The sequence below is a fragment of the Camelina sativa genome, chromosome 19 (assembly GCF_030686135.1).
Source record: "Camelina sativa cultivar CO46 ecotype springtype chromosome 19, ASM3068613v1".
Taxonomy (NCBI): Eukaryota; Viridiplantae; Streptophyta; class Magnoliopsida; order Brassicales; family Brassicaceae; genus Camelina; species Camelina sativa.
Window position 1 is genome coordinate 24669363 of NC_141898.1, and position 24011 is coordinate 24693373.

General features: G+C 32.9%; 2 protein-coding genes across 6 annotated transcripts; both read right to left on the reverse strand.

Annotated features, from left to right (window-relative positions):
- Positions 1-8456: 8456 nt before the first annotated feature.
- LOC104767217 (homeobox-leucine zipper protein ATHB-21-like) lies at positions 8457-10311 on the reverse strand. Of its 2 annotated transcripts, none has more exons than XM_010491258.2 (3): positions 10091-10311; positions 9512-9849; positions 8457-8946 (listed from the first exon to the last, which is right to left on the reverse strand). In XM_010491258.2, exons 1-3 carry the CDS (start codon positions 10176-10178, stop codon positions 8710-8712), a joined length of 663 nt encoding a protein of 220 aa, XP_010489560.1. In that variant the 5' UTR covers positions 10179-10311; the 3' UTR covers positions 8457-8709. The 2 variants fall into 2 exon arrangements, with proteins under 2 accessions (XP_010489560.1, XP_010489561.1); XM_010491259.2 differs by having other exon boundaries at positions 9512-9846; positions 10091-10300.
- Positions 10312-19178: 8867 nt separating this feature from the next.
- On the reverse strand, positions 19179-22229 carry LOC104767218 (bifunctional riboflavin biosynthesis protein RIBA 1, chloroplastic-like). Of its 4 annotated transcripts, XM_087502629.1 has the most exons (6): positions 21990-22229; positions 21701-21765; positions 21101-21458; positions 20770-20991; positions 20367-20683; positions 20246-20277 (listed from the first exon to the last, which is right to left on the reverse strand). In XM_087502629.1, exons 1-5 carry the CDS (start codon positions 22059-22061, stop codon positions 20570-20572), a joined length of 831 nt encoding a protein of 276 aa, XP_087358755.1. In that variant the 5' UTR covers positions 22062-22229; the 3' UTR covers positions 20246-20277; positions 20367-20569. The 4 variants fall into 4 exon arrangements, with proteins under 4 accessions (XP_087358756.1, XP_087358759.1, XP_087358758.1 ...); XM_087502630.1 differs by lacking the exons at positions 20770-20991; positions 21101-21458; positions 21701-21765; positions 21990-22229 and adding exons at positions 19179-19651; positions 19738-20035 and having other exon boundaries at positions 20140-20268; XM_087502633.1 differs by lacking the exons at positions 20770-20991; positions 21101-21458; positions 21701-21765; positions 21990-22229 and adding exons at positions 19179-19651; positions 19738-20023 and having other exon boundaries at positions 20128-20268.
- Positions 22230-24011: the final 1782 nt, after the last annotated feature.

The window sequence follows — 24011 nt, forward strand, 5'->3', positions numbered from 1 at the left end:
ACTACAAGAGAGTGGGTTAAAAAAAGAAAATAAAGAAACGCAAAAACGTTTGTAACAAACTACATTCTTATCTTTGCCTCTTCAATCTACTCATACGCTTCGAAATTATAATCCGTAAATGTTTTCAACCCATCACTCACCTTAGCCGTTAACTATAGCTGGTTAATTTACAGAAGATAAACGCAGAGGTCTGTTCTTTTTCTTAACCGTATAATTCATCTTTAAAAAAAAAAAAAATTACACAATAGTTCATGTCATCCAAGTACTAAATATTAACAGTAAAATCTTACGTTTCAGATTCAAACTATTTTACACGTACATGAAGTGATACAACCTTTGTAGACAGATCGAATACTCGTAATATATTTTAGAGCAAACTGTACCTTTCACTACTTTGGTAGAAAATTAAGGATCGATATCGAGCAAGATCTCGGGCGTTGGGGTAAACACACACGCATGCAGCATGCTTGTGTACTTTCAGGTAAGTTGGGTTAGACTTCTTTGCTTAATTGTTCGTATCCTTATACAGTCTGGATGGAGCTCTGATCTTTCTTTTATCAAGATTCACACAAGATATCAGCAAAACGATTCACCGCCTCATAAACTTTAGGGCGCACGTCATTGACAGCAAATTCTAAGAGGCTACCACGGACATACAAAATATAACTAGCAAAACTAACAAGGAATAGTTAATTGTAAAAAGAAAATTAAGAATCCAAATGCAAAATATTTAAGTAACACAAATTTTTAAGAGGTCTTTTCTTCCTACATAACCAAATAAACAAAACAAAACAAAAATGAAAGAAAGAGAAGAAAGTAATTTTCCGGGTCGTGAAGGTAGCCATTGAGATAAAGTGGTCCATGCAACGTGTACAGAGGCTGTAGAGCATGTGATGAAGGGGGATTAAATGAATTTTGTGGTTGCAAAATGTAGACCAACTAGTATTTAAACGAGCCTTGTTCCATCACCATTTCATCAATACAAGCTTAACGCTCCACATACATTTTGCGATCAAACAAATCAATCGAAGGATGGAAGGAAAAACTTTGATCATAAGTGTGCTCGTAATGAGTCTATTCATGGCACAAATTCAAGTTGACGCCAAGAGCTGCTGTCCCAACACAACATCTAGGAATATCTCCCAACACAACATCTAGGAATATCTATAATGCTTGCCGCTTAGGGGGAGGTTCCAGGGCACTATGTGCAAGCGTTAGCGGCTGCAAGATTGTTAATGGAAAATGTCCTAACAGATTTACCCATGACATTCTCGAAAACACTGTGATTCTTTTAGGTACGTACGTTAATTGTTACAAAACGGATCAAGATTTCATTTTTTTATGTATTTTTGTATGCTGTCGATGAATATTGCAAGTTGGGATGCGTATCCTCTGTGTGCGGTTCCTTGACCACTCTCCAGAACTCCGGTAAAACAAAATTCTCAAACTCATTACTACTATATATCATCATTTTTATATAATAATTGACAAAAGTATTAATCGTTCAAATTTTGTTTCGATAACTAGATGCAAGTGAAATCGTCAATGGAGCAGTTGAAAAATGTGCCAACGCATGTTTGACAGTCTGCACCAAAGACTCGATGGATACAGTTGAAACTGCCTAAACAACTATGAAAATACCACGGGTGACGGAGGTTAACAGTTTTTTGTTTTTTTTTTCATGTTTTCAATAATTGTCATGTATGAGACAACAATGTTAAGATTCTAGTGCTCGTTAACGTATGTGTGTTAAAGGTTGTCAATCTCTAGATTGTATATACCTTTTACTCTTTATTTTTAAATAATGAATAATGTGTTTCGTATAAATCTTCTGTTCTCATCTATTTTCATCTTTTTTCTTTGAACGGAATGGTTTTTCTAGCTCATATCATGACAAAGAATAATACTTAATTAATAACAGTGTTAAGGTTTGTTTACTAATTACTACTAGAGATGATATTAAGTAGCCAACTAGACGAAGATTCTCTTGTTTCTACGTACGTGTAACTACACTCTAAAGTCTAAACTACACATATATATATATCCCAAATCTTACCTAACAACAATTAATCAAACTCAGTTTTCACCCTAACACAAACTTATAAATTCCATTAAAATGTATTAATTTATATTATTTTGAGTGTGTGATCGTCCTTGAGGAAACCAACTCAGTTTCATTTGTTCGTAGAACTTAAACAAAACCAGAATACGTAAAAAGATTTGGTCGGTATAGTAAGAAGAGCAATTGGTTACAAGCCAAGAATACGTAAGAACTTAGAAATAGCAAATATATATATATATATATATATACAAATATATATATATATATATATACAAATATATATATATATATATATATATATATATATATTCCAAAGGCTGAGCAACTATTTTCATCGGTGTTTCTGGATAACACTAAACGGGATGATAAAGCACTTAGGTTATGCACAAATGCTTGCAGGATGATGGGACCTGATGCATTAGTCATAAATGGTTCATTGATCCATATGCGTTATTGTGCGCATATACTGAATTTAATAGTGAGAGATGGTCTACAAAAGGTAAATGAGAGCATTGTGGGCATTACAAATGCAATCAGGTATGTAAGGTCATCAAAGGACAAATTGAACTATTTCATTTAAGGGTTGAGACAGGTAAATGCCGTAGAGGAAGCTTGTCTTTAGACTGTGTGAATAGGTAGAACTCCACATATTTCATGCTGTCTGCTGCATTGAAATTTAGGGTTTTTTTTTTGAGAAGTTACTCGCAGAGGACAAGCTCTTCGACAAAGAAGAAGAATATGACGGTGAAAAGTAAAAATAAAACTTTAGGACCTCCAAATTCAAAAGGCTAGAATGAAGTGCAGATGTTAGTCAAGTTTTGTAACGCCCGCAAACCTAAAAGTTGGTTTGGTTGTCGATTGACACCAAGGAAGGGTGTCGGTCGACACCACTCATTGGTTATTGCTCGGGTTAGTTCTAATTTCTCCGGTTCGATATGGTTTGATGTGGAAACCATAGGACTCATGTATAAAAGAAAAAACTCGATGCCTAAGGTGAGGATTGGCCGTTCGTCGTTCTAAAGTTTGAGATAAGGAGAGTTCTTCCAGAGATCGTTTTTTGAGCGTATGAGAGGGTTTATGTACTTGTTTTGATGTAATCTGATCGTTGGGAAGAAGTGTGGGAGTGATGTAAGGAGGTTGCTAGGAGGCTTGGATCTTACTGTTCTTCGTCAAAGGTGAGTGCGGGACCATGGCTTATCTAAACGATTAGATGTGTGATTTTACGTGATTGATTACTTGTGTGTTTATTTGTGTTTGGTTTTCGTGACCTACTGAGGTCAGTTTTGGCATCATTATCGTGTTGGCGACGGTTGGAGACGAGATGAGTAGAGATAGATCATGTTTGGTGATGGTGTCGATCGATACCAGAAGGGTATCGGTTTCTGTATCGATCGATACCAGCTAGGGTTTTGGTGGTGACACAACACCAAGATTCTGTGTCGAGCGTGGCGATGAGGAGTGTCGGTTGACTCCAATGTTTCAGATTGTCTTTTTTGATTGGTTTTGTGCATTGTTAGTGTTTCTATCTAAGCTCTTGTAAACGAGGCGATGAAGAGGAGGATATTCTAGTGGCTCGTTGTTGTTTTGTTTGGCTTCTGTTAGATTACTAGAGTTGGGTCATTAGAAGGATATTAGGATGCTTGTTATTTGTTTGATGATATTGCTGGTTATTGCTTTATTGGATTTTTAATTTATTAGTTTTAGCTGTTGGATAGTTGCTGGTTTAATATTGGTTATTTCCGCTGTTTGAATTGAATGATGTTAGGTTGTTAGTGAGTATGAGATCACTAGTTGGTTAATATATAAAAAACAAAAAAAGGTCGGGTCGTTTCAAGTGTTTAAAGATGTTCTTCAATTGCACCAACTAGTTATGTGAGTTCTTGGTGGTTGTTTGGAGCTTTCCATGTCATCTTTGGAGAGTTCTAGCATTAGGAGTGGTGATCTAGAGTGGTGATCGGTTGTGAAAGTTGCTGTGATGTGTTTCTCGTCGTTTCAGAGTTAGATCCGCTTGTTTACGAAGTGAGTGCGTGACCATGGCTTTTTTAAGCGATTAGATGTGTGTTTTTGGGTGTTTTTGGGTGATTGATTGCTTGTGTGCCTGTTTGTGCTTGGATTCGTGGTGGTTGTGTCTTGTTGAAGTTAGATTTGGCGTCAAGGATGATGGAGCATCGGTTGGAGCCGAGAGAAGTCGAGGGAGATCGTGTTTGGCGATGATCTGCGTGACTGCATCGATCGATGCAAGGAGTGCATCGGTCGACGCAGCTAGGGATTTTCTAGGGATGCGAGGTTACATCGGTCGATGCAAGGAGTAAATCGGTCGACGCAGCTAGGGATTTGATGGATGCATCGGTCGACTCAAGGGCGTAGTGACGACGCATGTTTAGAATTGTCTAGTTTGCTTGGTTTTGTGTATTTTTTGTGTTTGTCTTTTCGCTTGTGTGTCTAGCCCAGTAGATGGGAGGATCGCCTCACAGAGTATTTGTAATAATACTCAGACATCTCAATTGTTGTTTGTGGTGCAGGTAAAGGAAATCGTGGAATGTAGGTGATGAAAAGGAGGATGTTCTAGCAGCTCGGTTATTTGCTTTGTTCTTCTGTTAGGTTGCTATAGTGGAATAAAATTGTCTAGAATGATGTTAGGATACTGGTTCATTGTTTTATGACTTTGTTTATATTATTAACGTTGTTGGATAGATGATATTGGTTTATTCGTTTAATAGTTATTAGATTAATGGCATTCAAGTCGCCATTCAGTATAACGCCATTCAGTATAAGTGGAAGGATTTTGGATCATATATGATTAGATTTTAATGTGTAATACCAAAAAGTTAGATACAAAGTAAATATTTTAATTTTTTAGGATAATTACTATAATTAATTACGAAATAATTTAATAAAAATATTTTACTTTTTTAGTTAGAAATTATGTTTTAAAGAAAATCTTACCAAATTACAAATATAATGTTTTTTAAGTCTTAATCATTCTAATCAATATTAAATCAAAGAGTATATTCCATAAGTTAGTTAAGTAATTACCTTAAAATCCAAAATCACCATAAATATCACTTAAATTTCTCTACAAGCCAAAAAAATATAGTTTTAGAAGACTTTAATTTACGTTGTCAAAAAAAAAAAAGAAGACTTTAATTTACTAACCCTAAAAATCGACACCCTTTCCTTACTATATAAAGTCATACGTTTGTTGAACAAAACATCAATTCTTTCTTTCCAATGCTTTAGACAGTACAAAATTTTTCGTAGCCTACAAACTTTAGTAGTATTGTTCATGCGGAAACCAGGAAGGAATTTGATGTAGACCTCCTTGTCAAGATCACTGTAGAGAAATGCGTTACGAACATCCATTTGATAGACTTTCCAATCGAGTGAAGCGAGTTGTTGAAGAACAGCACGAACCGTAACCATCTTTGCAGCGGGAGCAAAAGTTCATGTGTAATCCTCACCTTCTGTTTGGTTATTTCCAATGAAAATCAAGTGTGCTTTGTAACATTCAAGCGTACCATCGGAGTTGTATTTGAGTTGAAAAACCTATTTACAGTCGAGTGCTTTCTTTCCAGGAGGTAAGTCCTCAACTGTCCAAGTACCAAGGTATTCAAGAGAAACAATTTCAGTCGATAAGCCAATTCTCATCAAGAATAGCTTCGTTATAACACTGAGGCTCAAAACCGGAAGTAGTAGCAAGAAAATACGCTTGAAACGTTGCTGAAAAATGGTCGCTGGAAATATAGTTGTCCAACATATACGGTGTCGCATATGGATAAGGTTGATGAAGGAGAGTAGTGACATAATCAGCAAATGTAGTAGGAGATTTATTTATGCGCTTACCCTTACAAGGAGATTTAGGTTGGTCACCTGCAACAACCATCAATAAAGAAGAAGACAACGAAGGTGAAGGGTATGAAGATGTTGTTGGTAGTACACCAGGAGGAACAACATAATTTTTGAGGAGAACAGATGGTAGATTCTTTCTATGGAATTTACCCAACAACTCAGGCAGACCTAGAGAAAATGGAGAAACCAGATCCAAAACAGGATTAAGCATGGCAGGGTCTGGAGCAAGAGATCGATCGGTTTGTCTAGAGGTGTGGACGAGGGATCGGTCGATCGAGGGTGCTCAACAACCAAAGATTTTTCAGAAGTAGAAGGAGCGATCGTTCATGCAGTGGGAGAAACCGGTCCAGTAACCATAGAAGGTGTGGCTCAAAACAGTTTCGCTCGGGTTCTTACTTAACCTTTCACAGTTTCTAGAAATTTCTTGGTCAGAAAGCAACGCACATAACTCCAAGATTAAGTTTTTTTTTTTTTTTGTCAAACACTTTATTTCATTCATTTCTAAACAAAATACAAGGAAAAGGATTCAAAGATCCAAAGTTTAAACCATACAACAAAAGAGGCACTCTCCAATGCCAAACAAAAATAGATAAAATAGATCAACAAAGAGTCCAAGAGAGCTTTGAAGCAAAAGCTAGATAGCGGGTTGCCACATGTGAGATCAAGGTTTGTTGAGAGGTCTTCCATGAGTAGCTCAATGGTAGACAAGTTGGTCATAGTCAAGCAAAGACTTAATGACGTTGAAAAGATGTTCTTAGCGAACGAATGGTGATTGAAGTATCTAGCTAAACAAGTCGATGGGGAAATGTTGGTCAAGAATTCTCTAAAACCATACTCACACCATCGATAAGTTGAATTCCGAGCTTGTAAGCCATGAGACTTCAATGACTGTTGAGCAGTAGGGTTCATCAATGGCATCAGGCTTTTTAAAGAACGGTTGAAACACCGTGACAAACTAGGTAGGTTCTCTCTCACTCCAAGATTAAGTCCAAATTAAGCTCTCTCAGTTGCAATGGAATCTTGGCTTGTTGGACTCACCGTTCCCTAACGGCCAACAAGTAATTGGACTAAGGGCCCTCATGGCCCAATAGTATTTTTGTTGTTGCTTCCACATCTGCATATAATCCACACGAATTTACCTTATTTAATTATTGCAAGAATTCATTTGAGCACAAATAAACTATTTTGTAAACTATCCTTTAGAATTTAGATGCATGGTTTTAATTATAGCTGGTGATAGCGAAACAAAAATCAGTGGCTTATAAGTAACCATAAGAAACAACGTCAACTATGTGACTCAGGCATTTGGTGAGAGATACGAGACTAGCCCACAAAATTATTGATTAAGTTTGGTTGCACAAAAAAAGAAGTTTAGAGTTTTAGCTATTGTACTAAAAACAAAACTCAGTCGTAATCGATTTTCATATAGTTTCCTTCTTACACTCGGAAATTTGGAATCTTTGTGATTGGAATAATAAAACGATTATGGTGATTAAGTCATGAATATATCTAGATATTATCTAGAGTCAATATTGTTGGACTGTCCTATAGTCAAAAGCTATCTAATTTTGTTATCACATGAAGTGAACCCACATTTATTTTATTACCCGATTGAGCTACATTTTATCCGAATTCTTTTTCAAAAATTTGGGCAAAATCTTATCCTTCAAAATTTAAAGTTCTATCGTCGTTTTGTTTGTGTTTGTATACCATGTGCAATACCATTAGCCTTTTATTTTCCACCATGCCATTTAATGTACTAGATTGATGATAAAAAGTCCTTTAAACCTCATCGTTTATATATAGCTCATAGTCATAAAATATAACGTACTTTATTTTTATAAATATGTTTACATATTCCACCGTCTATGTCGAAACACGTACGTAGCAATCTGACCAGAAGTCATGCTTTAGAATCTATCATGCTATAGATTCCAATGGTCCGTACGTATTCTAATTTAATGATTGTAAACCGTCCTCATCCTTATACGTATCACACTATCACAGTATCAAACTATCACGTATGAATGTATGATACATAAATTTTCCATTGAAGTCGTTCACTGGCAACAAAAATTAAAAAAATTGTTCCCAAGAGTTTAAAATAGGTTTACTAAGAAAACAGTGACAAACGCAATCCGTGATGCGTAGCTCAATTTATATAAACAATCTATATTGTTAATTTGCATGATTTAAATGGATTAATAACGACATACAGTAGTTTGTTTCTTAAACTGTAGTAACCCATCTCAAACTTGAACTGGTTATACGGTTTGGTTAATCGATTGTAGCTTGTTTTTTTTTTTTTTTTGAAAAAGGTCGATTGTAGCTTGTTTATTTTCAATATATACAACTTAAAAAAATTATTTTAGTAGTTTGTTTTCAAAATATATATATGTAGTCTAAATAAAATTTAGCTACTATGACATTTACCTTCATATATAGCTTGAGTTTAAACTTTCGAAGGATTTATCTCCAAAACTCTTAGATGTGCTGAGAACATGAATATGCTAAATATTAATGCATAAAGCATATAATGAAATCATTAGAAAAGTAAAATTTACTTATAACTGACAGATATATATACATTCGTTTTTGTCCAAACTTGACCTTAATCGACCTAAACAATCCACAATATTACACTAGTCACTAGCGAATTAGACCCAGAATTCTATCTACATTATGCTTCGTTGTAGATATCGACCAATCATATGTTTATCTAGTTACCACAATTAACCCCTAGCTATATATAAATACTTTTATAACGGGATAAATAATAGATTAGCTAGTAAATTTTTTCACATAAACTGGCTCATCCATTCTAAGCCATCAAAATAATCCGGCGAGTAGAGCAAGTTATCACCATCACCGTCCACACAAATGTCGTAGTCTCCAAAAAACGGTGTGGCCTGATTGGCTTCGACGGTCACAGAAGATGAGATCGGACTGTTGCTTATTAAAGTCCCTTCAACTCTTTGTGCAAGACTTTGGATCTCTCTTTCAGCCTCATAAAGCTGTTCCTTTAGTTGAAGAACCTGAAAATTTAAAATTTTGATTTGATTTAATCACTTTCCCATTAACAGCTAATCATATTATAAGTAGAGTTGATTTGATGAGTTTTATTTTGTGGACCTGGTGATTAGAGAGGCCCAATGAGTCAATGACTAAGACAAGCAAGTAACCACTAGAAAACAAAGGGGGTTTGTACGGAAAGATAATTACATATAATGACACTTTTGTTTTTTTGCTGTTCATTTTTCTGTATGATTTTCCAATATAAAACAAAATAACTATACTACAGTTATTCAAATATCATTTATATTTCTCAATTGCTTATATATAATGTGTATTCGTTTCACTTGGTATTTGCATTATCTTGTAAAAAATATTCCTATAACTTTATCATAATGATATTAACCACTTTGTTATTTTTTGTTCACAAATAGAAAAAGAAAACTTGAATTAAAAGAGAAAAACGGGTAAATTAATCGTCAACTTTATCAACTTATTCGAAATTTAAACCTATCGTTAATTAACTTTGTCATATTTGTAGATTAATTCACTTATCTTTTGGAAAGAGAAGAGACTTTAAAAACATACCTCAGAATCAAGACGACACTTGTCAACGACGACGTTTTCGTATGCGTTCTTGAGTTTAGTGTATTCATCCTCAACCCGCTTGTTCTTCCACCGTGCACGGCGGTTCTGGAACCAAACCGCGACTTGACGAGGGTCAAGCCCTAACTCCGATGCCAGCCGATCTTTCCTTTCGGATTCAAGCTTATGATCGTCTTCAAAGCTGATCTCCAACATTCTTACTTGCTCATCACTCAATTTTCTCTTTCTAAACCACCCATTGCCTCCTCCTCCACCCTCTTCTCGCCCCGCAGAACTCTTGCTCTTCCTTTTCCTACGTCGTGCTGGTTTTGCTTCTCCTGCTGGTCAAACAGAAACGCATCAAAACCAATGTTACAAGAAACTAAAAAGTCTTCGAAGTTTTCAACTCTACAAGTCATCTCTAGTACGTTTGTGAAAAAGACTACATAAGACAAACTTAATATCCAGAAAAAAAAAAACAAAGAATAAAGAAGACCCACTTGAAGATATATCTATAACCAAATTTGGGTTTTCTGTTTTATATGAAACAAAAAAAGATTGGAACTTTTAGTATGTGCAAACCTTGTTGTGGTACCAATGAAGTATAGACATCAGGGTACAACTGAGAGATGAGTAGAAGATTATGATCATCTACATTCTGGTTATTCATGTTTCTATCTTCTTCTCTCTCTCTCTTTCTCTGTGAGATTCAACAGATTAGTGTTTTTTTTTTGTCTCACTTTTTCTGCAATAAGAGAGAAGATGTGTTGGGAGAAGCAGAGGACTTATCATTTTATAAAGGAGGAGTAGGTGTCAAGGGATGGTTTGATTAGAGTTTGTTTTTCTAATTTATTATTTCTTTTTTTTCAGATTTGGGCTTATGATTCTTTGTAATTACATAATTGCCACTTTGCATATCAATTCTAGTGGTATGTAGGTCCTCAAACTACATGTACATCAGTATATGTATATCACTATCTTACTATTGTTTCATATTGCAAAGACATGACTTTGTTATCTTGGCAAATATCGAAATATATATATATATATATATATATATATGTGACAGCATTTAAATAATAAATAATTAACCTATTAATATTAATTGGACTATAAATTTCATTTTAAATTTTTATAATAATATAATTGTATTAACTTATAAGAAAATCCTTCAGCCGTATAATACTATACATATTAATTATAACTAGATTAGGATCCGTGCGACAGCACGGATTAAAATTATTTTTATTTATATTATAATTTATATATAAAATATAGTATATCTGATTGTTTTTTTAAGTTTTTTTTGGATAAAACATTATGAATAAATCATATGTTAAATATGATGGTTTGAAAAAAAACACCTATTTTGTAAGTTTTATATTGTTTGTATCATTAAATTTAAGTATGGAAAATGACTCTTGCTCTAGCATACCAACATCCTTGGAATAATGTGTCCAAGTATGTAGTGTCTTAGCTCGGATACATCATGAATTTTTATAGGGTTTCAGACGGTTTAGTATTGTAAATTTGAGAAACGATTTTTATTTTTATTTTTTGTGTTTTCGGTATGAATATGAGAGTAACGTGAGGCTAGGTCAATTTATATTGAAAGTTTGGAAGATTTTCAATGAAATTTTATTTTCAATTACAGAATAAGATCTTGGAAATCACGATTAAGTGTGATAAATTGTCGAAATTTTATTCATTTTTTATGCTTCACATTATATTTTTAATCTCTTTAATAAGTTGGTTAACAATGTGGTCTAGCAATAAAATCTGCCGAAAATAAATCTAGAATATTATTTTTAAGAACTTTGGAAACAACGTGCTCTAGCAATAAAATATTCCAAAAATAAATTTCTCTCTTTGCACCTACTATTTATCTTGTAACCAATTAATCTATCAATTTGGAATATTCTCTTTAATTTTCTTTAAGATTTTCGGAAACAATTAAGGTTGCACCCAAAATTTAACTTATAACAATTAATTAATCTATAACCTATAACCTATTTGTAACCAACTTATTAAAATTATATAGTCTACAAAACAATATTGTGTACTTCCGTTTTTATTATAAAGGGGATTGGAATTTATTATGTATATAGATATGTGCGTATATTTTACGTTGAACAATTAACTATAATTCGCAACTAAGTAATTAATTAGTTCAATAAGTTTTCAAATATACCATCGTAGTTTAAATTAGTCATGCTTGTATAGTTCTTATCTTTTGAGCAATTTGGAACCAAAACTCACTTAACTACATGGCTTCTAAATCGTTTGTGTTCTGGCATACAATTCCTTGATTACTTTAAGAAGTACAAACAAGTCAATTCGCTCATGTGAATTCATTTGAAACATTTTCCATTTATAATATACTTCTTAAAGTTATATGGATATTTACACGTAGTCTTTAAAAGAAACTAAAAGAGATACATGTAATTATCATTATTCATTATATATAAATGTAATGCGATAAAGGTTTTGCGTGTGATGAGAGGATTAGAGGATGTCGTTATCACCGTGATATGGATAAGTCTCACCAACAAACTAAAAAGAGAGAAAACATAATAAGTGACTTGTCTTTCAAAAGGTAGTTTACTTTTTTACTCCTATCTCTCGTATATTAATAATTTTTACTCACTCTTCATACGTTTTCTATAATCGGGTTTTTAAACTCGAAACATATACTATTTCTAGTTTAAATCTAACGTTTAAATCATTATATAGCCAAATGGAAAATATTTAGAATATTCAGTGTGTTAAAATCATAAATAAGACGTCATCGTATTTTAGCAATGACCAAGCATATATATATTTCGAACACACGCAAAATTATGCTACTTTAATAAATAATATGTCAAATGGTACACAAATATGAAACCAGATAAAAATTGCATTTAGATAGTAATACAATGCATATTGTAAATTAGCATTTCATGTAATTTAATAACATTGTTATGTTTAGGAGATCCGCATAAAATTAAAGTTAAACATGGTCATCATAGAAGGTTAATTGATGGTAATTTGACTCCCGCAATACTAGAAAGTCTTTAAAAATAAATATAGTATATTAATAGCCTACCATATTTTGGATTTTGGTACATATATATACCCTAAAATTAGGATGAATTCTATTAAGCATATGCTTCAGTTACAATAAGAGTCTTATCTCTACTATATTCTTGATGTTTCTAATAATTAAAGACCTCATTTTTTTTAATTTGTGCAATTTCTACTAAATCATTTTTGAACAATTTTATTTTGTGATCCGGTCAAAGATTATGTATTTGTAGCAGAATACGGGTGTGAACTATGGAGTGAATGCTTAAGCTTTCCTAACTAGGCAATTTACAAATCCATTTGCCATTCTATATTTTAGCACGCATATCAACATCTTAATAATGAAGAAGCATTTTTTTACCAATTATTAATTATATATGAAAAAAAAAAACCGCGATAGGTTGCACCGATCCAATTTGGTTGTCCATAATAAATTAATTTTTTGGTTGAAAAGTGAGTTAGGGTTGAGGTGTGGACTGGTGGGTCATTGTCGATATATTATTATATTTGATTAATCTCGCTGGCTAATTAGTTATTTTTATGTAATTTTGTAGGGGTCTTTTTTAGAGTTCAGTTGCTTGTAGATTTAGAATATGTAAAATTTTGGATCCCTAAACTGGGAGAAAAACATGTCTCTCTTATATTTAGATAATGTTTAATAAAGAGCTTCAGAGTCTGGAAGCAATGTGTTAGTTATTACTATTTTTAGAACGTATCAACATAATTTGTTTTATTTTAATCAACGGTGGTGGTTTAGTGTGAAGATTGTTTACGTACGTAGATCTAAATTAGAGTTGAAGGTGTTTATAGAACTTTGAAACTCTAATTGAGATGCCTGTCTTATGTCCAACCCTAACTTTAGTAGAATATTATTTCAGTTTCATATTTTATGTCTAGTGTTTACATATATACAGTATGTTTTTATTAGGGCATTTTTAGTGGAGTAATGGTGAATATTTCTCAAAAAAATAAAAAAATAACATTATTTTTATCACAGATTTTTTTTTTTTAATTTTTTTTTAAATTTCTGTTCCATTAAATAAATGACATATGTCTTATTTGTTATGAGAACCGTTTCTCAAGTTGCTGGGGAAAGAATCGGTTTTCTTTCTTTTCTTTTCTCTCTTCATTTTATTATTTTTTTAATAATAGTATTTGTATGTGCAACCCTTAGTGGTCTTAGTCTAAGTTTTCTATGAGGCTATGGAATAAAATTAAAAAAAAAAAGTAAACAACTAAAGAGTAAACAAATGCTTTTTTATTTTACAGCCATAAATTTGAATAATTAATTTAGTAGTAAACACATGTACTTATTTTAAAGTGACAGATTAGAGAACAGAGCTTATAAGTAATCATGAAACCTGTCGAATAGAATGCAAAAGAACAATGGAATCCTGATTCTTTTGTCTATGCATTTGTCTCCTCTTTGGGACTTGATAAGCCTCGAATTTCAAAACTAGTGATAATGAAATTTCTATTTAAGAATTTTGTTTGCTAGTTTAGGTCTGTATGACTGTATTCTAAATGATTTCGTCATCTTAGTCGAGGTGAATTATACCCTTATTTCCTTCAATTTATACCAAACCTTTATCTTGATCACTTATATTGTTCAAAAAATCTTACATAAAAAGGTACGGAAAGCTTAATTAAACTATGATTGTATTCTTATCATCTTATGGTCTATTTTATTTCTGTTTTATGATGATAAATGACATACTTAAGTTAGTGGTAGACTCAAAGTGCGAAAACTATTTCGTTTTCCTTATTTCTCCCTTTTCCAACTAACCAAAACTTGACCAAAAGAATTGTGTGCACTGTCCATAGACAACAAATAGCTAATGGTTCCTTTCTACTCATATAGGTTGGACCAAGAAATTTATCAGAAAACAACAAACGCATAAACCAAGAAAATCAACTAGGACACCAAGACACACACACACACACCTTAACTCGGTGAAAAGATCATTTAAAAGAAAACATATATTGACTTCTTTTGAGTACCTCCATCGCTCCACGCCAATGAAAAGGCTTCGGGGTGATAAGGTTAAGCACATGGGTCTAATCACGTGTCAACATTCTACAAATTCGCAGGTAGGCCACCTCTCACATTCATACACGTATATCTGATCTTCAGTTTCCAACTTTTCTTTCCACCAATCAGACTTTGGTTAGCAATAGCCGCCAAAAGTTAATTTTATTTATATATTTACTTGGCAGCTGGTAGCCTGGTACTACTATATTTCCTTATAGTCCAATGGTGAAAATTTTGAATTTTCAGTGGTTCAGCCAAAACCACGTTAGTATCCTGACAAATGGTTTCCTTACCTAATTTTTCTCGAGCACGATTCTTGTTGAAATTTATGTGTTCTTTTTTTGCTATATGAAAGCTTATGAGTTCTATGTTCCAACGATTAAAACTTGCGGACCTTAGTTAAACAAACAGCTGATTTAAGAAATGGATTACAGAAAGATGTGTTAAAAAGACATGAAGATTGCATGACTCAAATATTTAAATGCAAGTTGACGTGTTCGTTAGTTATACATGCAACAAGGGTGATTTAATCTACTCGATCATGACACAGAGAACAAGCTAATAATTTTAATTATCAAATAGAGAGAGAAAAACAAAAAAAGAAACATCTTATCCCAAATAGGCAAATACTTATCAACAAATAACCGTTACTTTTTAATTTGATTTATTATATTTTCTTAAGATACATAACTAACATAACAAAAACATTGCGTCTGTGATGAGAATCTTTCCCAAATTAATTGAATTTGGTTGGCTTATGAATCGGGAAAATTTTAAAGAAATGGTTAACCTATATGTCTTTAGCGATTCCCTAAATGAGAAAGGAGACGAACTAGGTAAGCATGTAAGTTTCAACTTTCAACCTTTTGTCCTAATTGGGGTTATTTCGATAAGAACACGTGTCAAAGACCCAGTATAGATATATAGCCCACATTTTGTTCTATGTCAGTAAGTGATGAAAGTGAGATAGACTGACAAAGTAAAAATAAAAGAAAGAAACAATAAAAATAATATGTTGTCAATTTATCATAGAAAACAAAGCAAATTTATAAAAAAATTGATTTTCTTACAACACTTGAACTAGATTTAGGGAATATTTAAATAAATTGGATAACTCAGTAAAAATAATTTGAAGTTAAAAAAGATGAAAACATGATTAGTTTCTTTTTCATTTTTTGAAAACATGAAAAGCTTATTACTTTTTGCACGCTTTATGTTGTTCTTTAGGTACATTTGATTTCGCATTTTCTATTTCGAGACATTTTCTTACACGTTAAGCCATGAAGAACCTATGTGTTTACAACAAAATTATAGTTGTATGTTTTTTGTTGATACACAGTCTACAATTAGAGTTATATGTTTATCTTTATATAATAAGATCATAGCCTTTCAATAGAAATATAATACCATAGTACCATTTCACCATCAGTTTTGGCATATATTTCAGTCAGTTTGAATGATCTGACAAAAAAATATCAATTGTTGAAGTACACTTCAATTTATACGTTTCAGTTCAATATTATATGTGCGAACAATCTTAGTTAAAATCTAAACGACCCACTGAGAAATTAAAACTAAGAAGATTTTAATATGTGACTAGCAATCGTGCTGCGCGCGGTAGTTAAATTAAAGTATATTCCTGGCTTTTTTGTATATATTATTGTTTGGTTATGTAAATTCATCTTTACGTCTGTTTTTGTATTTGATTTGGGTGCTTATGTTGTTTTGTTGGATATTTTTTAAAAAAATAGGTTTTGCAGTGAGTATAATTTAGTATGCTATTTATTTTTTAAAAATTGAAATCATATTTTGTGTTTTTTTAATGTTTTTTTTGAAAATTATAATGAGAAGTTAACATTGTGTAGTTAAAATTGGTTTATTGGGTCATTATTTGTATGTTATTGAGTTGGGAATGGATTAGTTCTTTTTCAGAATTTGATGTCCTCGTGAACAGATAGGAGAAGAGCAATGTTTGCGATCTAGAGGACAGTATGAGTATTGAACCTATTTCTTTGATGCTCGTAATCGTTTTTTCAGTCATCCCTTTCATATATCTATTTTTTTTTGGGGGTTTTTTATTTGGTTGATTTCCTGTTCGCTTCGCATTTGTAGGGGATATTTGGTTATCCTCTGTTGATTTCGGTAAACATAAGTGTTAATTGGTATGCAAATTCATTTATATGAAAATGTGTTGTCTTCCTTAGATTGCCTAATTAAGTTGTGAGTTTTTTTTGTGTTCTTAGTTGTAATTTTTTTTCCGTTTGTCCTCTGAGTTATTTTTTTGGATTTGATGTGAGTTGTGTTTTGGGAAAAAATAATTTTCGTGTTTATCTTGCTGTTATTTTATACAGTATGGGTTGTTTTTTGTTGGCTCGGTTTTCATTTTCATATTATTTTAGTGCTACGGTTATCTGATTGTGGTACTCGTATTTCTTAATCTCTTTAGTTTACTAAAGGTGTGTGCATCTCTTACCTTCTTTGTCTTTGGTGATGGTTTTGTCAAGTGCTGCCAAATAATGTTAATTGATTTCTAGTTGTGTTTCCCTGATCCTCTGAAAGTGTTGCTTGTGTTGCCTTGCTTTGATTTGGTTATTTTTTTTGATTTTGTATATCCCAGTTTTTCTAAGCAGAGTTTTTCTATGATGTAGTTGTCCTTCAAGGTAAAGACCTCTTTGCATATATTTATGTCATGTTGGTCGTAATACTTGGAGACTGTTTTCTTGAGATGGATTGTGGGAAGTTTTTTCAACATATTTTGATCTTCTATGTTCTAATTTTGATGTGATGGTAAGCGGCAAACTTAAATTTTTTTTTTCTATTTTTTGTTTACTTGCTCGACTTTCAGGTTTGTTCCTTGTTTCTCTTGTTTTAATTCTTTTGGAGGCGTTGCTATTGTTTAAGAAGGAGAAAACAGAGAATTCTATTTCGAATTGTGGAATTAATTTAAGGTTGATAACATTGGTAAACTATATTGTTGTTCTTTAAGCTAAATGAAAAAGACAAACTTGAGCATTTGTTTGTAGTAGTAGCAGTGTGCGCATCTATTTTCCATGTCATTCACGATGCAGTTGATAGTTGGTCTGATTGCTGCCAATGTAGTGTAGTAGCATTGTAGGCTTTTTACATTGACTCTGTGTAACGCCTTTTTGATATCTTTCCAGCATTGATCACCCTTTGCTTTGTTTTGTTTTCAGCTTAGCTTGTCGAGCCAAATTTTTCCTTCCGCTGCGTCATCCCTGCACAACTTCACAATTCCGTAAAGGTAAATACCATTCTCGTAACTACCTTCTGCCACCTTTTTCAAGTGTTCCAGCCCTGTCTCTGTGTTGTTCTTTTGAAAATACTCTTGGATCCCTTTGATGTAGTGGGGCTCGACACTTCCACTTGCAATGCATTTTTCCATGAGGTCTTGGTATTTCGTTATATCTCCGAGGATGTCGTTTGGTAGTTCTTCAAGGGAATAGGGTGTGTTTCGCAGCATTTTTTGCAAGTTGTGTGTTATTTTTATGTTCAGACTTTTTCCTACTGTTATTAATAGGCTGGACGTGTGTTGCAGTTACGTTTGTGTGTGTTGTAATATTTACTGTTGGCCTCCCATTACAAACAATATTCTTATAGATAAAAAATTTAAATAAAATCCCACGTAAATATATATAACAAAAAAATATTATTTTCAACAATATATATGTTGCATATCACTTAGTAAAGTAAGTTTAGTGTTTATATAGATTTATACTCAAAAGTTGGTATGATTATGGCCCCGATTGGTAACGGCTGTTACTTATGGCTGTAAAGACTTTAACTTTAAAATTTTAGTTGTAGAGAATTTGGCTGTAGAAACTTTAACTGTTGAAATTAAATTGGTAACAAATATTTTTAAAATTGAAGCTGTTACTTTTATTATTAAAATATATTAAAATGATGATAATGAAAATAATAATAATTATTATTGAAATGGATCTTAAAAGAAAAGAAGGAGAAAAAAATAAGAATAATTAATGTGTAAAAATAATTTATGTAAAATTTATATACAAACTTTTGGAGAGTTTTTAAGTATAATGGAGAGAGAAAAAAATAAAGTTTTATATTTGTTTAATTTTAAAACATGGTTTTGACGCTTTAAAAAATATGAGAAAACAAAGAAGGAAAAAAAGAAAGTGACTTCTAGAGGATTAAAAAAAATAAAAGTAAAAAAAGTATGATTGACAAATAAATGGCTGTTAAGGCTTTAATTTTTTTTAAAGTCTTTAAAGTCTTGTACTAATCAGGATTTGAGGTCAACAGTTTATATTGATAAAAAAAAAAAATTAAAACCGGTACAAATTCTAGTTTTCTTAATCATTACACCTTTAATTGCAGTTTACTTCAGTAATCATAACATCTCGGCTCCAGATATGTATGTCTGTAACGTGTAAATGAGAGGATCAAGTCTCAAGCTTCTCCATCGTTGGATACAAAGCAGCATCCACTTCTGCTGTAAGCTCGTCAAGATCTCTCTATATATGTCAAGAATCTGCACGTAAAACTCGGTTTAGTGAATCGGATCATGTGATGTTTAGGTTAAGAATGTAATTTAAAAGGCTTATAATACCTCCCACACTTTTTTATTACGGTTCAAATGTTAGAAACAAACTTTTACAAGTAATGATCAGATAGTATTAGATTAGAACATAAACCAAACTAATCAAGTTTATGAGACAGATTAAACTTCTTTGTCTTGTTCTTTTGTGTCAATTTCTTTCCTCGTTTTTGAAGTATCATATCTCTATGTTTCTTAATTCGTTTTGGTACGTCCTGGTTTGTCACGCTTAGGACTCAGTTTCAGACTCAGTAGTCTTCTCCACAACATCACCATTGAACTTCAAGCCATACATGTGACCCATCTTGGTCCGCTTTGTCTCCAAGTATCTCTTATTCTCCTTTGTGATGAGACTTAAGAGAGGGACTCTCCCAACAATGGCTAATCCATATCCCTTCAGGCCAACATATTTAGCTGGATTATTCGTCATCAGCTTCATCGTCGTCACGCCTAAATCCCTCAGTATCTGCATATCCAAGGAGAGAATTAGTGAAATACCCATGACATACATGTTTTCTTTATTGGATGCTAATAGGAGCTTGGTGAATATACCTGTTCACCAATCCCATACTCTCTAGAATCAACAGGAAGTCCTAACTCCTCATTAGCTTCAACCGTGTCTCGACCAGCATCTTGCAGATTGTAAGCTCGAAGCTTGTGTCCTAAACCAATCCCTCTTCCTTCATGTCCGCGAAGGTAAACCAAAACACCGCGACCAGTAGACTCGATCTGCTGGATCGCAAGAGCTAGCTGGTTCCCGCAATCGCATCTTGCAGACCCAAATATGTCTCCTGTGAGACATTCAGAATGAACCCTCACGAGAATCTCTTGACCGTCACTAATCTCACCCCGCCACAATTTTCAGACAAATGGATATTGGCTAAAATCTCATAGGACGTCCTGAAATCAATTCGGTATTTCCAAGGAGGGACGTTTCTAAACATTGTTCTAACCTTAACCACTGCAATGTGCTCTATTCCGTATAGTATGGACTTATAGCAGTAAGCTGTGAAAGGTCCCCACATTGTCGGGATCCGAGCAGCAGAAGAACGCTCTACAAGTTTGTCTCTCTTCCTTTTATATCTGTTCTTACTTAGAAACACAAAGTTTAGATCTTTAGCTTCAAGAGAAACGAGAGATTATAACAGACACACAAAGCCTTGCAATTCACAGTCCTTTACCTGATCAAATATGCGATGGATACAATTTTTAGGTTATTCTCCGCTACAAATTCACGGAGTTTTGGTAATCTGGCCATGGAACCATCATCATCAACAATTTCACAAAGTACTCCAACAGGATCCAGTCCAGCTAGAACAGTAAGATCAACAGATGCTTCAGTGTGTCCAGCCCTTTTCAGAACCCCATGCTGAAATCCTCAGGCTTAGATGCCTGGACGGTTGAAATCCTCAGGCTTAGAGTCTCTTGATGCAAGAGAAAATATCATCGTGGCCCTGTCACAAGCTGATACTCCAGTTGTTGTACCATGTTTGGCATCCTATTAAGACAAAGTATGACAAGCAAGGAAATTAGATAATCACCAGAAGGACCAAGATCGGAAGTTTTTGAGAGAATAACACCTACCACAGTCATTGTGAATGCAATAAAGAGCTTTTCTTCGTTCTCCTTCTGATTCACCATTAGAGGAAGGTGCAATCTCTCAAGATCATCGTCTTTCATGCTCACACAAACTATCCCAGTTCCATGTTTCACAATAAAAGCCATAGCTTCAGGTGTTGCCAATTGAGCAACCATTACCAAATCCCCTTCATTTTCTCTATCTTCATCATCCACAACCACCACAAGCTGCAACATTACCGCCAAAACCAATCAATCAATCAATCAAGGAAAAACAAACAAACAATAACTTTTTTGAAAATTCTGATCTTTTTTACAAAGCAAAAGAAAAACGAACCTTTCCTTGGCGTATATCTTCAATGGCCTCAGGGATAGAAGAGAAACCTGGTGTAGGTAAATCCAACTCAAAGTCATCATCTTCAGCAACAAAACCATTGGGTGGTGCAGGAGCTGAATCTGCAGCAAGTGTCCCAAGTGAAACAGAATCAGCCTCTTCATCTTCTGCCCGATCATCAATGAGAGACCCATTTGAAAGAGGAGCGTTCCCGTTGGTGAATGAGAGCAGATCATCTTCTCTAGAGATCACTGCAGCTTTAACTTTTCCAGTGGTTTTAATGGCAAATGATGATGAGTGTTTAGATGGTAAACTAACACGGTGTAGACCATGGAGCAATGTAGTAGAGCTTTGGCTCAGTCTGCACAAAATAATACAAATCATTTAAGGCAAAATGCAAACCATTCGTTCTGTGAAAACAATCTGGAATCTCACGATCCATTCTAATCACAAATTCTAAGGTCACTGAAACGCAATTACAAATCCTTAGATCACGATCTAAGCTGAAACTTTGAATTGCATCTCTTAATCATATCCCCCAAAATCAATTAACCAATGAAGATTAGACAAAAGAAGAGATTTGGAAGAAGAAAAAAAACTTACCTTGAGCGGGAAAGAGATATGGTAGAAGGAGACAATGAAGAGAGATTGATCGAAGACATTGTTTTCTGGAAAAGAAAAAAAAAATTCAAGAGAAACCCTTATCGAAAAATCCAAACTTTTGGGTAGATTTCTTCTAGTCCAAGATCAAAGAAATCATTTTAGTGAGGAGAAATCAAAGAGACGAAGACAAATATATGAAGCATGAAATTGGAGAAGAAGACATTATATAGATACACGAATTTAAGTGGGTCTTCAATTGAAAGAGCGAGCATTGAAGGGGATGAATTACAGTAAGAGAAAACGTTACAATGGAGATCGAAGAGAGCGAAGACAGCGAAAGGGTGTGGAGGATGGAGAACATTGATTTCAAAGGACAGGATGAAAGAATGAGAAGGGCAGGGACGCTTCAGGTCCTCAGCGCCGTCGTCAGTTGTGGATTATCGGGGAGAGGAGTTTTATTCCACCGGTCAGGAAAAAAAAAAAAGCTTAGTCGATAATGTCACAAATTTGAGATAACGAATTGGGCTTTAACAGAAATGTCTCAGTTCGAAAATATGGGCTTCTTTCAAGAAATGGACTTACGAAATAAAAGGATATGCTGAGGTGGCAGACCAGGAAAAAAATAATTTTATATATACAGTAAAACATCTATAAATTAATACTCTATAAATTAATAATCACTATAAATTAATAAATTTTACTGGTCCCAAGTCGGACCAGTGTAAAAATTAACAATATTCGATAAGATAATAATTTTTTTGAAATCTCAATGTAAAATATAGTCCCAATAATATCATAAATTAATAATCATGTAAATTTTATATATATATATATATATAAACTCATTTCTATAGAACATTTGTAATGTTGTATTTTCAAACTATAATGATATCTCTAAAATATTTTATAACATGTCATATAAATAATTAAATTTTAAAGTTTTAATTTTTAGATATGCATCATTTACAATTTGATAATTAGACAAATTATTAAAATATGAGAATTAATATTATTATTATTCATAAATTTGAATTTATGTATGTCATGTGTATAAGTCAATTTGTTTATAGTATTTGTAATTTATTGTCAATAATGCTTTATAAATATTACAAGTTCAATTCCTAAATCATAAAATTTATAACATCTGAAAGTTTAATCTTATTTTGCTATAATTGTTCCAATTCATAATTTAAAAAAAAATAAACAATTAAAAATATATCTATAAATTAATATCACTATAAATTAATAAAATGTCTTGGTCCCAACATTATTAATTTATAGAGGTTTTACTGTATATATATATATATATATAGATTATTTTAGTTGATTCTCTAAACTAGATTTTTGAATCTAAAAACTGCACAGTAAACAAATAATTGGTTAGGACTCATGTTATGGTGGACTCTTGTGTGTGATTAATTTTTTATTCGGAGTTTTTGTAAGTTAAAACATAATTTCTAAAATTAAATTTAAATATCTTTACATTATTCTAAAAAACAGTTTAGATGGCCGCCTAGATATTGTCTAAACGCTAGGTGCTCAATCGACGCCTAGACGACCGCCTAAAATTACCTAGGTTATATTTTTATAATTTTTAACTATATATTTAATTTTTAAAATTTTATATCCATATATATAATTATAAACATTTATATGTTGTTGATATAAATTAAAAAAATATTGTTTTTAATATTTTTAAGAATTTATTACTTCGATTTAAAGCTTTCTTTAACATATATTTTAATAGATGTCAGATAAATTTTAAATGGAAAAATCGATCACTTGAATATTATCTAGCTCGATAAATTGAGGGGTTGAGATTAGTAAGACAAGTAAAACACGTGACAAGAAAGTCATATGCTTTCCATATATACACATTTACAAACATTATTATATACTCTCTCTCCCTTATTTATCTTTGCCTCTTTCGAGCTCTTAACCTGTCTGCATTCCATATCACGATTAGGTGATTTAACCACATGGTTAGCAACTAAACAACTCTTGTCATTAACACGTTAATCTATATTATAAATTTCCATAAATGGGTTGAGGCCACGTGTTTCCATACATGCGTTTACAAGTATCATGTTGTAGGTAATGATTCTAACAAGGACCAGCTAAAAGAAGGTGGATTTCTAGATAGCTCTTAAGTTATGGCCTAGCTAGATCTGTTAGCCAGTGAATCAATATAAATTGTTAAATGTTTAGTACTATTATCAAGATATTCTTTCTATTTTTGTTCATGCAGCTTTTAAGGCGATCTTGTATCACTTCGTGGTGGTCCAAGGTATACATGGCACAACAGAGAAGC